The sequence below is a fragment of the Rhinichthys klamathensis genome, unplaced genomic scaffold, assembly GCF_029890125.1.
Source record: "Rhinichthys klamathensis goyatoka isolate OS25496 unplaced genomic scaffold, OSU_Roscu_1.1 h1tg000056l_1, whole genome shotgun sequence".
In the NCBI taxonomy this organism is placed as follows: domain Eukaryota; kingdom Metazoa; phylum Chordata; class Actinopteri; order Cypriniformes; family Leuciscidae; genus Rhinichthys; species Rhinichthys klamathensis.
This window is the reverse complement of record NW_026606601.1, coordinates 1,461,468-1,477,055: the sequence shown is the minus strand read 5'-3', so window position 1 is coordinate 1,477,055 and position 15,588 is coordinate 1,461,468. Positions and strand designations below refer to the sequence as shown.

At 38.5% G+C, this 15,588-nt stretch overlaps 1 protein-coding gene across 1 annotated transcript in view; it reads right to left on the bottom strand.

Annotated features, from left to right (window-relative positions):
* Positions 1–15: 15 nt before the first annotated feature.
* The window catches only part of dnah1 (dynein, axonemal, heavy chain 1), a 34,648-nt gene continuing 19,075 nt past the window's right edge, over positions 16–15,588 (bottom strand). The window contains exons 46-76 of the mRNA XM_056248621.1: positions 15,306–15,502; positions 14,444–14,579; positions 13,722–13,930; positions 13,317–13,488; positions 13,054–13,245; positions 12,842–12,952; positions 12,555–12,740; positions 12,263–12,454; positions 11,495–11,662; positions 11,046–11,237; positions 10,826–10,957; positions 10,422–10,547; positions 9,637–9,756; positions 9,011–9,160; positions 8,674–8,834; positions 8,343–8,568; positions 8,033–8,228; positions 7,399–7,550; positions 6,794–6,990; positions 6,538–6,682; positions 6,105–6,263; positions 5,195–5,326; positions 4,891–5,061; positions 4,278–4,457; positions 3,825–4,001; positions 3,481–3,651; positions 3,022–3,152; positions 1,268–1,412; positions 858–1,064; positions 389–623; positions 16–234 (exon numbers count right to left, since the gene is read on the bottom strand). Coding sequence (XP_056104596.1) covers positions 113–234; positions 389–623; positions 858–1,064; positions 1,268–1,412; positions 3,022–3,152; positions 3,481–3,651; positions 3,825–4,001; positions 4,278–4,457; positions 4,891–5,061; positions 5,195–5,326; positions 6,105–6,263; positions 6,538–6,682; positions 6,794–6,990; positions 7,399–7,550; positions 8,033–8,228; positions 8,343–8,568; positions 8,674–8,834; positions 9,011–9,160; positions 9,637–9,756; positions 10,422–10,547; positions 10,826–10,957; positions 11,046–11,237; positions 11,495–11,662; positions 12,263–12,454; positions 12,555–12,740; positions 12,842–12,952; positions 13,054–13,245; positions 13,317–13,488; positions 13,722–13,930; positions 14,444–14,579; positions 15,306–15,502 — 5,190 coding nt within the window. The 3' untranslated portion in view covers positions 16–112. The remainder of the gene's footprint in view (positions 235–388; positions 624–857; positions 1,065–1,267; positions 1,413–3,021; positions 3,153–3,480; positions 3,652–3,824; positions 4,002–4,277; positions 4,458–4,890; positions 5,062–5,194; positions 5,327–6,104; positions 6,264–6,537; positions 6,683–6,793; positions 6,991–7,398; positions 7,551–8,032; positions 8,229–8,342; positions 8,569–8,673; positions 8,835–9,010; positions 9,161–9,636; positions 9,757–10,421; positions 10,548–10,825; positions 10,958–11,045; positions 11,238–11,494; positions 11,663–12,262; positions 12,455–12,554; positions 12,741–12,841; positions 12,953–13,053; positions 13,246–13,316; positions 13,489–13,721; positions 13,931–14,443; positions 14,580–15,305; positions 15,503–15,588) is intronic.

Here is a 15,588-nt window from a genome sequence, read left to right as displayed (position 1 = left end):
AATATTGCAGTGCAGAAAATGATAGTGCATTTTATTTTTGTCATTCTGTATTTTTCCCATGTTTGTTCAAGCTGTTGTGAGTGTATAAATGAAAGTGTGTTTGAGTGAGAATCTAGTAGTCAAGCGCACAGATCAACGCCACACCCTGTTTGATCCAGTGCCCCTGTGAACGATCTGTGGGCAGCTCAACTGATATCACGTAGTTGGTTGAGTGCCCGGTGGTAGAGAGAGTTCCTGTGGAGGAAAAACATCACTTTTCAGATCTCTGTGGTAAAACGCAACCCAAATTCTCATATAAATCACAATGACTCCACAGGGTGTACAGTCATAACTCATTAACAAAAGACTGTGGCAAGTTTCTTAAAGAAATGCTATTCAAATTGCTCACCAGCACGAGTAAGAGTTTTGTAGATAGGACACACGTAGATTCCAGATAGAGGGGGTTTGCGGTTGGGAACGGGTACCATCCAGATAACAGCCATCTCTGTGTAGAGCTCTTTGGGACGGGATTCAGCAAGCTGGCCTGTCTCTGCATCCCAGCGTGCCCCTTCCAGAAACAGACCGTGGATGAAGCAGCCCATGTTGGGCCTCTCAGTCAGCTCTGCTACTGCTTCCTTCATAACCTAAAAGAGGGTTCGACGAAAGGTAATAAAACAAAAAGAATGATTGATTCAGATATGCAAGAGAACGTTCTATTTCGATGTTTGACCTTCTCAGGTGTATTGTACTTCTCTTAATGGTCTATCAAATATCAAGCTTGCTTTGAGAGCTTAATATGGAAACATAGTTGAGGCTTCAAATTGAATTACACTGAGTTTAATGCAAGAAAGCCTTGCTGTTGAAAGCAGATTATGCACCTTGAAGTCAAATGCAATGGTGTCAATGGAGACCAGAGAACCACGGGCAAAGTTCTGCAGGGTTCCTGTAAGGAAGGCCTGGGGGAAGAAGAACCCACTGATCCAGAATACAGCAGGAATGCCATCTGAGATCCAGTTCTGCAAAAAGCTGATACGCTGGACCAGATCTGACACCCAGGAGGCCAAAGGCTTAAGAGATGGATATGCCTGGAAAAAATATAAAAAGAAGAATTTTATGGTAGCTGTGTCCCATTTTAAATATTTCAAATAAGTCTAAACCCGAAGCCTAAATAATCATAGAGCTATCTCTGATTTCAGTTACATGCACAAGAGCATTTGCATAGTCTTTACATAGTCATTCCACAAATTCTGTGTATGTCTTGCATGGTTAACATTCGGGAGATTCTTGCCTTGGCCTTCCATATTTCTGGAACAGCGTTGATGAACAGACTGTTAGACATCAGCTCCAGTTCAGAAGACATAACCACCAAACCCTTCAAAGCCTTCACCTGATCACTGAGACTCTGAGAAATCACTGATAACAACTTATTATATCTGTGAAAGTGATAGAGAGGTGCATTTTTAGTGTGCTTAGTGATTTCTAAATACACACAAACGATTAAAAATGTTTTGGAAAAAAGTCTCTTATGCTCACCAAAATTGCATTTATTTGATTAAGGATACAGGAAAAAAGTAATATAATTACAATTTAAATTCTATTTGAATATATTTAAAATTGTAATTTATTCCTGTGTTGCAAAGCTGATTTTTCAGCATCATTACTCCAGTTTTCAGTGTCACATGATCCTTCAGAAATCATTCTAATATGCTGATTTACTGGTCAAGAAACATTTCTTATTATTATCAATGTTGAAAACAGTTTCTGCTTAAAGCTGCAGTCCGTATCTTTTCCTCTTTGTCGCCATCTCTCTGTTCGAAATCTGTAACTGCAGTGATTCGCGGAATTATCATCTTTACGTGGGTTGTAAATCGGCATGAAACAGCGCGGATGAACACAGTGTTTTCAGGCGAGTGGTGCTGTCAGTCACCGCGCTGTGTGGATACTGGCATACAGAATCACAGATTCACTTTTTGAAAGTTTGACCAACATAAGAATTTTCATAAGAAAATGTCTTCTGAACAAGTAAGTAAAATCCATTTTTGTTCTGACCAACTAAGGGGGAAAAAGCATTCGACATGATAAGCTTCGTTAGATTTAATCAACGCGATTTACAGCAACCGTGCAAATTATAGCCTACTTTGTTCTCAAATTGTTCATGTTAACAACATCAGCATTGCGTGACTAATGTTAAATCTAATGTGTTTTATGGTTAGCAGCTACCTCCGTAGTTCAGAATTCATATTCTCCATAATAGCAAAACGAGAAAGGCACAACAAAGGAAACTCCATAACTGTGTGAATTAAGAAAACGTACTGTTACACGATTGAACTATTGAAATGTCTTACTTGTTCAGCAGAAAAAAGCCGTCTCTTCTTCCGTTTTGAACCCCTTCAAAACACGGAGTTCACGCACTTTTCAAAAGCCCCGCCGATGTTTAAATCCTTGTGTTCGCATGAGACGGTTTCTTTCTCTTTCTCTAGCCACCTTAAATCCGAAGTACGAAGTCTTTTGGGTTTTATAACTGCTGAATCTCCAGTTGACACTGATGATTGTTGTTTGGATCTTTCTGGATGCCATACGTTTATGTAAAGTGCTGCGAGAAAAGCCTATACATCTAAACATCTCGTCACGCGCAGTATAGCCGGCTAGCCGAAACTCCTTTATGTGTACGGATGTGACGTCATGACGCAAAGACATGCTCGAATTTCCCGCGGAAACCCACCAGTACCACTGGAGTTAAAATCATTATTACAAGCTAACCGTTTTGAATCTAGCTATGGCAAGCAGAGAGTTTTGACCACTGGCAGAATAAGTTTTTTTTAATATAATTATTTTGGATTATTTTTAACTTAAAAAAGTTACGGACTGGAGCTTTAATATTTCTGTGGAAACTGTGATAAAAAAAAAAAATCAGGATTGAATAAAAGTATTAATTTCTTTAAAAAATAAATCACACTGAACCCAAACTTTTGCATGGTAGTGTATATTTAAAGGTCTTTGTATATCATTTATACATTAATTATGCACATTTTAAAAACGTACCTTATAACCTCCTGAACTAGGACAGTGTTCATAGATTCTTCATACATCACTGGGTATTTCTTCATGACCTCCTGCACGTTAATGAGATTAGGAATCTTCTCCACAATCCCCTCCACTATTTCCTCTATGATCTTAATGTGTAGATGAGAAAAGAGCGTGCATTAAATTCAAAAAGCATACGCATTTTACATTATCATTTTACATAACAGGTTGTAAGAAAAATCCATAATTGCAGTGTTAACACTGCAGTCGCTATGTTAATCGCCACACTGCTTTGCATTTGAAAACACATGGATACTATCAAAAAGAGAAAGCTTTGTTTTTTAAAATGCTTAGTAAGAACATCACTTTTTTCAAAACAATTTTACTGACCTCAAACATTTGAACGGTAGTGTACATATATATATATATATATATAAATGGCATATAAAATGTACATAAATGCATATAGACACATACCTCATCTCTGGACTTGCCTCCGCTAGCTGCTACTCTGGGCTGGAGCTTCACTAAAGTTCCCAGCAGTGCAAATGTCTCATTTTGTGCAAAGCTGATGTTGGCGTTGTCATGGAGGCCAAAGATCTCTGGTGAGTCATTTATTGGTAGACCACGAAAGTATGTCAAATAACCCTGCACAAAAAATGAGATGTGCATAACCTTAAAAACAATAGAACACAAGACTGTGCTGAATTGTGAGCCTGTGCCCTGTGGAGGGAGAAGTTACTTTTACACTGATCTGAGATCAGCTTTATTTTTTCCTAATACTTGAGGTTGGGATTACATTAGAGACATGAGTTTTGGACCTTGATATTATTCTCAGTGCTGATTTGTCTGTATTCTCCAGAAGGAGAGTAAAGGTGTTCAGGGCCCAGGACAGCAGGGCAGTAGAAATCCTCCAGGATGTTTAGGATGCAACGGCGATCCCAGTTGTCCGTCACACGACCCCCATAGTTTATTTCCCCCGCAGTATACTTTAGAACCTAAACAGAGAGGGAGAAAGAGAAAAATGAAAACCAGATCAGAAAGATTTGTGAGAGTGTCTTCCTTTATAAATAATACAAATATAACCACTACCTAATACAAATGTTTAGATGCTCTGTAACTGCTTAAAATGGCATGTTTTAGTTACCTAATATATGCCTAATCAGCTATGGAAGCACTCAAAGGAAGGAACATACTCTGCAGAGAGGCATGAATATGTGTGTGTGTGTGTGTGTGTGTGTGTGGGTGGGTTGCAAGAGAACGTCTGGTTTTGCCTTGTATGGGATGTCCTGATACTCATCCAGGAACATTTTCAGCTGGCTAATGCAGATGTTCAGGTCCCCATCCGTAAACTCGTATGGAATGTTAAATCCTAGTGGGCCGAATTTCCTGCGCTCAATGGCATTTCCATGGAAAAGGCACAGGGACAGGAGGAGAGCCTTTATCTCGGCTGTCTGCCAAAATAAAGAAAGACAGACAGAGACAGAGTAAGCAAGAAATATATTTAATAATAATAAATATTTTATATTATATATTTACACATATGTATACTTTAGTAAACTACTGTACACAAGTTTTGGGTCAATTTTATTATTTTTCTAAAGAAATTTTTTATTTTATTCAGCAAGCATGCATTGATCAAAAGTGACTGTAAATTTTTGTATAATGTTACAAAAGATTTTTATTTTAAATGAATGCTGTTCTTATGAATGTTCTATTCATCAAAGTCTTTGTGAGTATAAGAGACAAAAACATTTAAAAAATCTTCCCGACCCCAAACTTTTGAACTGTACATTTACTATAATACATTTACTATAATCACAATTAAATATGATGCTGTGTTTTTCTCAAGTTGGGTATTTCTGAAAACATCTTTTCAACACGAACCTTAGTGCATGAAGTGATGAAATCATCAGTGAGGCTGGCGTAGGTCTTCAGAAGATTGGCTTTAATGCCCCGTGGTGGTTCTATGGTCATCTTGGAGCCATTTTGCAGAATGGACACTGGGAACTTGTTGCTAGGCAGACTAGTGAGCCAAAGGCGGAAATCCCGATGGACCTATGGTACAAACAGGTTTTTCAATATATTTAAAAACTCTTACTTTTGAAAAATGCAATAAATATAATACAGTTAATAGATTTTCCGATAAACAGTCTATAGAAACTGAAATAGCTAGTCAGGTGTGTCAAACTTTGTCAGAATCGATGTTCTCAATGAGTCTCTCCAGAGATGGCATCCAGCTGGGAGCAAGGTGACAGTTCTGAAAGAAGACCCATTTTCCTTTCTCCATGGCATGGTGCATCAAGGTTTCAGCACTGGGGCCCTGACATACAATAAATACTTTCAGCCTAATATAGTCAATATACTCAAATATTCACAGTCTTAAGGCCCGTTCACACCAGGAATGATAACTATAAAGATAACTATATTAGCTTCCACACAAGATGGATTTCTGATTGGCTCTCAACGTTTTTATCGTTCTAAAAAATGATCCCAACCATATCGCTTCTCTGTGTCGTTATCGTTATAGTTGTGGTGTGAACTCTGCTATTCTTTAATATTGAGTATGATTTTTAGAACTATATCTTTATCGTCGTTATAGTTATCATCCTTGGTGTGAATGGGCCCTTAGTCCATGTTTAGCTGAACACACTTCACTATATTAAAGATATAATTAACATGAAAATACATATAAAAGCCCTTAAAGGGTATATGCATGTTGTTTAGGCAAGTACTGTCTTTGCTCTAAAGACATGAACCGCATGTTACATTGTTAAGATATTAGTGTAATGGTGAATATATATATTAGCCAGTTGGTGTGAGCCTGTAGGTCAGGTATGTCACAGTTCTTAATAGGTGACACAGAATATTGCAGCCTTTCAGAAACTTTAAATAGGAACATAATTAGCACTGGGGTGGGAAGTAATTTTTATTAGTGCTCGTCAGGCTCAAGGTCTCAAAGGTATGAAGTGGTGGACACTTTGAACTGACTGAAATGGCATGTAGGACATATTAGAGACAACCTAGTCAGAAGCTACAATTATGATATCAGTTTGTGCATATATTTCTTTATTTCTGGATGGTCTACTGTATGTTCTGACCTGGCCTTGCCCAAGGGAGATGGCGTTCATCTTCTTCGAAAACTTCATGACCTCTGCAAACTTATAGAGGTCAGCAGCGGGGTCGGTACCAGGAGAAAGCACAAAAATGAGAGCGGTGGAGGGAGACGACTCTTTAAACACAGCAGACAGGTCTGATGTCTGAGAGGCAAGAGAAACATGGTGAAATGAGAGAAATTACAAATCATGACCAAAAACAATGAGTCATAGTGAAACACATTATTAGTATGACTCAAAAGTATGCAAATACCTGCTAAAGGGTGAATTAAAATTGTGTCTTTAGCCTCTGTTTATTTAACATTCTAATGTGAAGTTACATAAGCAGTGTGTTGTTTAGTTCCATCAATATCAAAATGCTATTAGATTACTAATGTTATTATATGATTACATGAATGTGGTGTAAATGTTTGGGTACCTGGGGTTCAATGAAACTCTGACCCAGCTGTGAAGCCACAAAGTCCTGCAGGCCGTGAGTAAGCCGGTCAGCTCTCAAACAGCGAAGAACCAGCAGCTTCTGAAACGAGTCTAAGTCGCTGTCCCACTCACCTGGAAGAGTCTCCCTGTTCACATTCAAACACATATGCATATAAACTGAGAATCTAAACCTGTCACGCACAATAATGATACCATTTATAGCCTTTAATAGGGCTTGCATGTGCGTTTGTGGCTACCTGTGTGGCTGGCTGCTGTCAAATATATTCTTGAAGGCTGATTCATGTTTGGAGAAACTCTCTGGCAGGTTACTAAAAGTTGGCAGGGCGCTCAGTGCCAATATGTCCTGCCAGGCTCTCATGGACAGCCAGTTTGGAGCAGGATTAGGAGCCTCCTGCTGGGGCCGGCCCCCAGATAACATGTATCGCCACTCAGCCTGTACACACAAAGGACATTTATATATAAATGGGTCACATCCAGATATAAGTCCCCAAGATCTCTCTTTACTATGTTATTATTTATTCATCATTACAAACATTGGCAATGATGTGACAACACAATGTTGACTATAAATCCAGAAGCCTTGAACAGACAAATGAACAGTGGAATAAACATTAGCATTATTAACAGCAGCTTGAGTGATAAAGATCAAAAGAAAATGGAAACAGAATTCACTTAATGATTTTTTTTTTTTAAATGTCCTTGTGTGGTCACTGATAATCTCTGATAAACATTTTCCGTAAATATTTGCCGGATGGAAAGTAAAAAGGTTAAGATAGAGACGAAAGATAGAGGAAGAGAGAGAGACTTTTAATCCTGTTTTTTTTTTTTTTATCTCGCTAACCATATCAATCTTGCTGTCATTCATCAGGATTCTGGCACACAGGAGGAAGGCAAACATCAGCTTGTGTTTCTCAAAAAGGCTGCGACAGACGTTACTGTACAAGCTGAAGGTGAAGAACTCATTAATGTTGAAAATACGCTCCTTCACTGTCTCTGTGGGGAGAGAAGCCAAGACAGTTTGTTAAACAGTTAGTTGATATATAAAAGAAGTGATGTCTTCTATTAAATCAAGAAAAAACAGGGTTCTCACAGTCATGGAAAACCTGGATGTATCAGATAACCTCATTTTAAAAGTGTGATTACTACGTAGATCTGGAAATGTCATGTAAATTAATAAAACGAACATGGAGCAATAAGATTTTATTCATTTTCATGACTTTTTTTGAAGTCATGCCAAGCTCTAAAATATTTTATCGGATAGAAATTCTAAATAAAAAATATATATTTTAAAAATCCTTATACTTGATCCTTATCCAGTAAATTACGAACAACTGGAAAAGTTATGGAGCCTTTGAATATTGTTGTGGTGGACAATAAGGGGCCTTGAAGTCAAAAAGGTCAAGAACCACTGGTTTAAAAAAATTTGGCAGGTTCTTCAGTACATAGTTTTAAAAATAGGAGGGCATGTTCTCTACCTGCTCGCTTTGAGTTGGCAATGCCACCCAAGAAAATACCCAGGAACCACTCCAGAGAGTATTGGTACATGGGGTCCACGTTTGACAGATCTGACACGCAAAAGAAGAGTATCTGGGCTCGGACAGCCACTGGAACATATTCCAGACGTGTGGCGTCAATGTCCCTCTCAGTCGCCTCCGCTGCAGTCACTTTAGCCTACAAAACATCGCTTGTTTAGTATTAGATACTTTTACTGTAGATGCTAAATTAAACAGAAGGCACATTTAGCCTTTCAAGCAAGGAAGACACAAGCATTTCTTTCAGACATACCTGAATTTCTTCGGCTTTGACTTTGGAGGCCGCAAGCACTCTTATCAGTTCCTCGTCATCGACAGGGTTTCCCTCTGAAGAGCTCAGTCGGAACAGGATCTGATCTTCTATCTCCTTTAATTCCTGTTTCATTTGTGCGTTACTCACAATGAGTTGGTTCTTCGCCCCTTCCAGATCGGGTCTCTCTTCAGCTACGAGACACCCTAGTAGCTGATCCTCTAGCCCACTGCATTAACACACACGGAAACCCAGCACATGTGAAATTCAGGATCTATCTCCCAACCTAGAAGCCTTCATTATGTTTATGTCTGAAGAAATGTAAGAGCAGCACCTGGGTGAGAGGGTGAAGTTAATGAGAGTGACTTTAGTAGAGATCTCGGGTGAGTAATGTGGGTTGGGCAGCTTAGTGGTAATGTACATCTTGAAGTCGTCATGATAGTGAATGACAGCATCTCCGAGCTTTAGAACTACGTTGCCTTCATGGATATATGTCTGAGGAGCATACACAGCTGCCTTCAGTGTAAAACTGATTGTCTTGTAAGAAATACTAAAACAAAAGGTTGATTTAAATATTGACCATTGAACACTTTAAAAATATATGCTAGCCTAGCTATAGCAGCTTTTGAGCTTTATTTTATGATTTATTTGCACAAAACAGTGATGTGTACCTGTCGTAGGAGCACAGGGTCCAGTGCAGGGTCTAGATCCTCCCCAACATTCTCCAGCAAGCAAGGCTTCCCAAAGCGGATAGCATTTTCTAAACTACGCAGGAAGTCCCGGTCACTCAACTTCATCACATCCAATCTGTTATCACGCTCCTGCGGAAACAGAACAAAACAAAGACTATGAGAAAAGGCAGAAAAAAGTTCAATTGTGGTAAATGACATACACTAGTACCATTTAAAAGGTTTTTTTGTAAGGAATTAATACTTTTACTCAGCAAGAATGCACTGCATTAAACTGATCAAAAGTGAGAGTAAAGACATTTATAATGAGATTTCTATAATAAAAAAGGGATTCTTTTGAACTTTCTATTCATCAAAGAATACTAAAAGTTTCCTGACACTGAAGACTGGAGTAATGGCTGCTTGACAATTCAGCTTTGCCGACACAGGAATAAGTTACATTTTAAAAAACATTAAAATAGAGAACACCTATTATAAATTATAATTATATTTCACAATAGTACTGTTTTTACTGATCCAAAACCTTTGAATGCTAGTGCACAATTCAGCTAGTTAGTTTTGTTATGTAAGGTAAAAAATATTCTAGTATAATTCTGTATAATTCTTACCATGTTCTTAATCCACTTGTTGGCCTGTCCCTGCGGATCGATGAACAGAGGCCAGCGCTGAGAGTACTGTGCAATTACTCCATTCTCAACAGAGAGACTATCCTTGGGCAGCCCTGCAATCTACACAAAATTGCACACATACATATACAGTACCGTTCAAAAGTTTGGGGTCAGTGAGAATTTTATTTTTATTTTCTGGAGGAAAGAAATCAATACTTTTATTTATCAAGGACAGTAAAGACATTTATAATGTTACAAAAGATTCTATTTCAAACAAATGCTGTTCTTTTGAACTTCCTATTCATCAAAGAATCCTGAAAAAAAAAAAAAACTGTACAACTGACAGACCAACAACTGTTTCAACATTAATAATAATAATAAATGTTTCTTGAGCATCAAATCCTCATATTATACTGATTTGTGAAGGATCATTTGACACTGAAGACACTGACACTGGTGATGCTGAAAATTCAGCTTTGATCACAGGAATAAATTACACTTTACTATATATTCACACAGAAAACAGCTGATTTACACTGGAATAATATTTAATACTATAACTGATTTTTGTTGTATTTTTAATCAAATAAGCGCAGCCATGGTTAGCAGAAGAGAATTCTTTTAAAAGTATTTAAAATCGTACCGACCCCAAACTTTTGAACGGTAGTGTATATAAAAAAATAAAACTTAATAAAAATAATATTTTATGTCCATGAACATCACTTAAGTACATGTACAATGTTGTACAACGAGTACAAAGTTGTACATATGTGTTGGTCTCTAACCTGCCAGGAGCGGATCTTGACTTTGTCTCCTAGTGTGCTGATCAGGTTGGGCTGTTCTGTGTGAGGAACTGTCAGCTCTTTAAAACCTCTAAGCCACTCCTCAGCCATAGCTGAACGATACTCTCCCTGCAAAAATCATACATACATGTATTTAAATCAACTCTCTATGGCTGAATCTCACAATAAGATGTCAAAGATGAGTTTTTTTTTCTGCATTATGGTAACGAGAAGACTCTCTAGAATATAAAATATAGAAGAGAAAATAGAATTTCCAATTTATTTTGTTTGATTTTTGGGGTAAAATCTGACCTGGACATGTTTTTGTAATCAAAAACCCTCATAATTAACGAAAGACATTCAAACATCATTCTACCCAGCATGCATTTTCCCTCCCACACACTCACAGTGAAGGGTCCGAGGTAAGCTACGTATCCTGCAGCAAGCAGCACATCTCCTGCCACATTATTCACCATGTACTCCAGTTGCTGTACTGTCTCTCTCCAGCGCACCTTCTCATCAGCCAGACCACCAATCAGCTGCCACACACAACAACATCCTGTGTCTGAACCTCCATGTGCTCAGTATAAACTCAATGTATAATGAACATCGTTTTTTTCCACTCACCTTATCTGCACGGATCAATCTGTTCTCACACAGCTGGCATTTGGCGTCTAGCTCATCTCTCTTGCTCAGGCATTCATGATACTTAGCCTGCAGGGTGGCAATGCCCTCCTCTACAGCTGTTAGTTTCTCTTTAGCATCATCCAGAATGCGCTGTGTTACAGCCAGATCCTCCTGAGCTTCCTGCAAGGCTTGCTGTTCACACACACAAAGAAAGATTAAATATTAAAACATTAATATAATTATTGAAATAAGCCTTAGTTTTGGTTTGTTCACAACAACAACATGTTTCAAACAGGCAGAAAAGCACTACAAATATTTTTTACATACAAAAAAGACAGATTGTCCTTAAAAGACACAGGCATATTAAATCAAATACACAAACCAAACATGTCCATTTGATGAGATCTAAGCTAAAAAATGGATTTAGCAGAAAGGAATCAAGCTCCTACCCGTTTGGGCTCTACAGCTCTGGCCACAAAATGGTACAAATGCATCGCTCGCACCCACTGACAGATAGAAGTACAGGCTTTGGACACCTTGGCGATTGACTCAGTCTGGAACTCTGGGTTGTCAATGTAAGGCTGCACTTGCTTGATCACAGCGTCTGGGATGTTGTCCTGTGGGAAGAAGACAAGAGCTTGGTAATGGATATTATACACTTTGGGCTAAAATGTTGTAATTAATGTTGCCATAAATATTTCAACTTTGTGGTAAAAAAAAAAAAAAAAAAAAGCAAATACACTACCATTCAAATGTTTGGGGCCGGAAAGATTTTTAAATGTTTTTGAAAGAAGTCTCTTAATTCTCACCAAAGCTGCTTTTGTTTGATTAAAAAAAACAGTAAAACAATAATATTGTGAAATATTATTACAATTAAAATTTTAATATTATTAAAATTTTCTTTTTATTATTAATGCAGAAAACTGTGCTGCTTAATATTTCTGTGGAATTCATTTTTCTTTTAGAAAGTTCAAAATAACAGCATTTATTTGAAATAGAAATCTTTTGTAACACTATAAATGCCTTTACTGTCATTTTTGATCAATTTGATGCATCCTTGTTGAATAAATTTTGACCCCAACTTTTGAACGGTATTGTATGTACTTCAAAATACCACCAAAAACAACAACAAAAAATCAACATCTCTTAATATAATAGCCACATAGCAAACAAAAGGGACACGCTTATAGACCTCACATACAAAATCTTCACCCTACCTTGTCATACTTAAACAGACTATCCAGAAACTTTCCTGGATCTTGCAGAAGGCCCTTTCCTGCATCCCAGTAGTCATCAACCTTCTCTCCGAGCTTCTCTCCAGCAACTTTCTTAGGTTTGATACCCTTCAGGATGCAGACAGCTTCTATAACCAGCTTCACTCCTTGAGGAGGTCTCTGCATAGCCCTCACCTGTACATCAACAAACACACATTCCTCTCCTTGTGAGATGGCATGATCTAATCGTTGGCTGTATATGTACAAATGTTAACAGAAAATATGACGTTTGCACCTCAACGACATCATTCTTTTTCAGGGACTGCAGGCTAGCGAGTGCGGCGTCCATGGCAGGAAGTGCTTCATTCAGATCTTTCTGAGCATCATCAGCAATAGCCTGAGCCACACAAGCCTTTTCAGTGGCTTTAGCCTCCTCAGCCTGCACCGCTACACGGGTCTCCTCAGCTACCACCGTGTCTTCCTACACTCAAACACATTCCCCAGGCGACAAAATTCAAGATTGAGTTTTATTCCACCATGTTTGCATTCATATATATTTTTTTTTTGTATCATTTTATTCACTTTTATTTTCTCCATAGTGACCACAGTGTCCTTGGCTGCCTCCTCCAGCTGAGGCCTCATCATCTCCAATTCTTCCTGCATCTTAGCCACATCCTCTGCTGTACTCAACAACTACACACACACACACACACACACACACAATCATAAACACTTTTGTATATTACATACAGTAGAATGTACAGTGCAGAAAATAATTGATGTTCCCAAATCACTTTGTCCAGGCCAGTTTTCATTCGCTGCCGAGCACTGTGCAGTTCCTGCTTCTTCTGGCCAATCAGAGATGAGAATATGCTGAGGAGCTCCAGGTAACTCTTAGGAGTGACGTAGTTGTAGCGGGAAAGTTCAGCCAGGTACTGCTCACACTTCCTGGACACCATTTGATGGATCTCAACACACATCAGTGCCTGTACAGAGAGACAGCACTCTGTAACACCCTGTATACATTTACACACACATATCACACACTTTTCCTTACCAGGCTTTGGAGGGTCGTAGGGCTGGCCTCCAGTTCTGGAAGCTCATTTAGGAAAGATGTTGCTACAGACTGTAGTGCCTCCTGTGGCCAAGCACTGAACCAGTCAATGGTGCAGCAGTTGACCAGTGAGGGGAACTGCCTAAGGCGAGCCCGGAACACTTCCCCTACTGGACTGTAGATGGAGGCAAAGAACAGAGGTCCTGAGCCAAAGTTTCCAACTGTATGTGTTTCAAGCTATATCTCAGTGCTGAAATAGTATGGGAAATCTTTCTAACAACAGTCAAAAAATGTACACCAGATACACTAAATCTACACTAATCTTACGCTGAATTTGGCATGCAACAGTTTTGTACAGTGTATCTGTAGCACTGAAATATCAATAGAGGTATTGATATAAAGATAAACCTCATGCAGAGAACAGTGTGGATGTTGCTGCGGACTCTCTTGATGTAGGCAGCCATGAGGTTAGATTTGGTGGGCTGCTGTCCCATGTCCTGAACCACAGGTTTCATGGTAATCAGGATGCGCTCCTGCTCCTCCGAAGTGTAAAGATTGGGCACGTCGCCTGAGTTCAGGATGTTATTCACGTCCTCCAGGAAAGATTCGCTCTTAATCTGAAAACCAGAAGGGAAGACACAAAAAAATGTATGTTGAAGAGTTGACAGCATGTTGTTATGTGTGTTTGCCAATGGTGACAAGGTGATTTACTTGCAGAATTTTTTTTTTAGAAGCATTTATTGATAGACTGGAAAGTCCATTAGCCTGCAATCGGAGAACTTCATTACACTGTTTCATCTAATGTTTTACTCATCTTTTACTACTGTTCTACTATTAGTGATGTGCAAAATGACATATTTTCACAATTGACCACTGAGTTAGTAGGTTGTCTGGTCAACTAATCTTAAGGAAGCCCTGTAAAACATATATAATACATTAGTCATCACTCTAGTCTTCAGTGTTGCATGATCCCTCAGAAATGATTCTAATATGCTGATTTATATGCTGCAATACAGCTTTAGTGAGCACAAGAGTCTTCTTTAAAAAACAATAATGAAATCTTAATTACACCAAACAGAACAGTATAATCTCGAATGTAATGTGAAAATGTTTATAATCTGTGATCTCACCTGTGTATCTACAAACAGGAAGGTGATTTGCACATTCTGCAGACCAGCCTTTAGCATGATGCTCTTGATGTCCTCTCTCCACTCCAGGAGGCCATAGTTCTTGGAGAGTTCAATCTGGAAGCACTCATACTCAGCCCTGACAATATAAGGACAGTCACAATGAGAAAATCTGTGTAGGTAAACAATGAAGCCATAGATGAGTTATTTAATTTGGTGGATCACTTATGGCCCGTTTCCAATTGGACATATTAATGAATGAATGTTCAATATGTTTCTATGGACCTTTAATGAAGTGGGAGTTTCTCTTGTCACTGATGGTGGTATATCATGGCTGGAGTCTCACTGTAATCATTTATTTGTGGGTGGTATAAAGACATTTTTAATGTCTTTATACCACCCACAATGTCAATGATCAAAAGTATGATCAAAGTCAGAGATCAAAACTATTAACTTAAGTTTAAGATCTGGGCTGGCAGTGGAGAATATAGTGACTACTTAAATATGTTGCCACTTTAAACACAATCGAGCAATAACATGGTTTCTTTGTGTATACATATTGAGTCTATTGTAAAATGATGCATTTGTATTATGTATGTCACAGTTTGTTGATATTGAATGTTGCTCGCATATGTGTTCCAGGCATGACATGACATAATTCTTTTCAGTTCTACATGGGTGGCAAAGGAAAAAGATTACAGGCAAGGGACACTTTGGAAAAAATATTGTAAACGTTTAAACAGTTTTAAATCAGTGGGCCAGTATGACTTCTGGTTTTGATAAAAAAAATCGTATTCAACTGACTCTCATTAGTAATGCTAATTATATTTTCAGGGTTCAGCACAATAAACGGTTCAGCTCTCACATATGTGTGGCAAGCCTGGTAAGGGACTGGCGTCCGCTGCCACCAACCCCTAGCAGCAAAGCGTTCCCCATAGGCTGGCGCAGGATACGGCTGATACGACACACATGCTGTATGGCGTCCATGAACAGCACCAGCTTCATCTTAGAGGTGCTGGTCTGGTTATAATCATCCATGTACTCCTCCATGACATGGACCAGCTGTATTAGGGGATAAGAAACAAAACTTCAAAGGTCCATGTGGTTTTTAAATAAATTATTATTTGCAAAATGCTTGCCAAAATAAA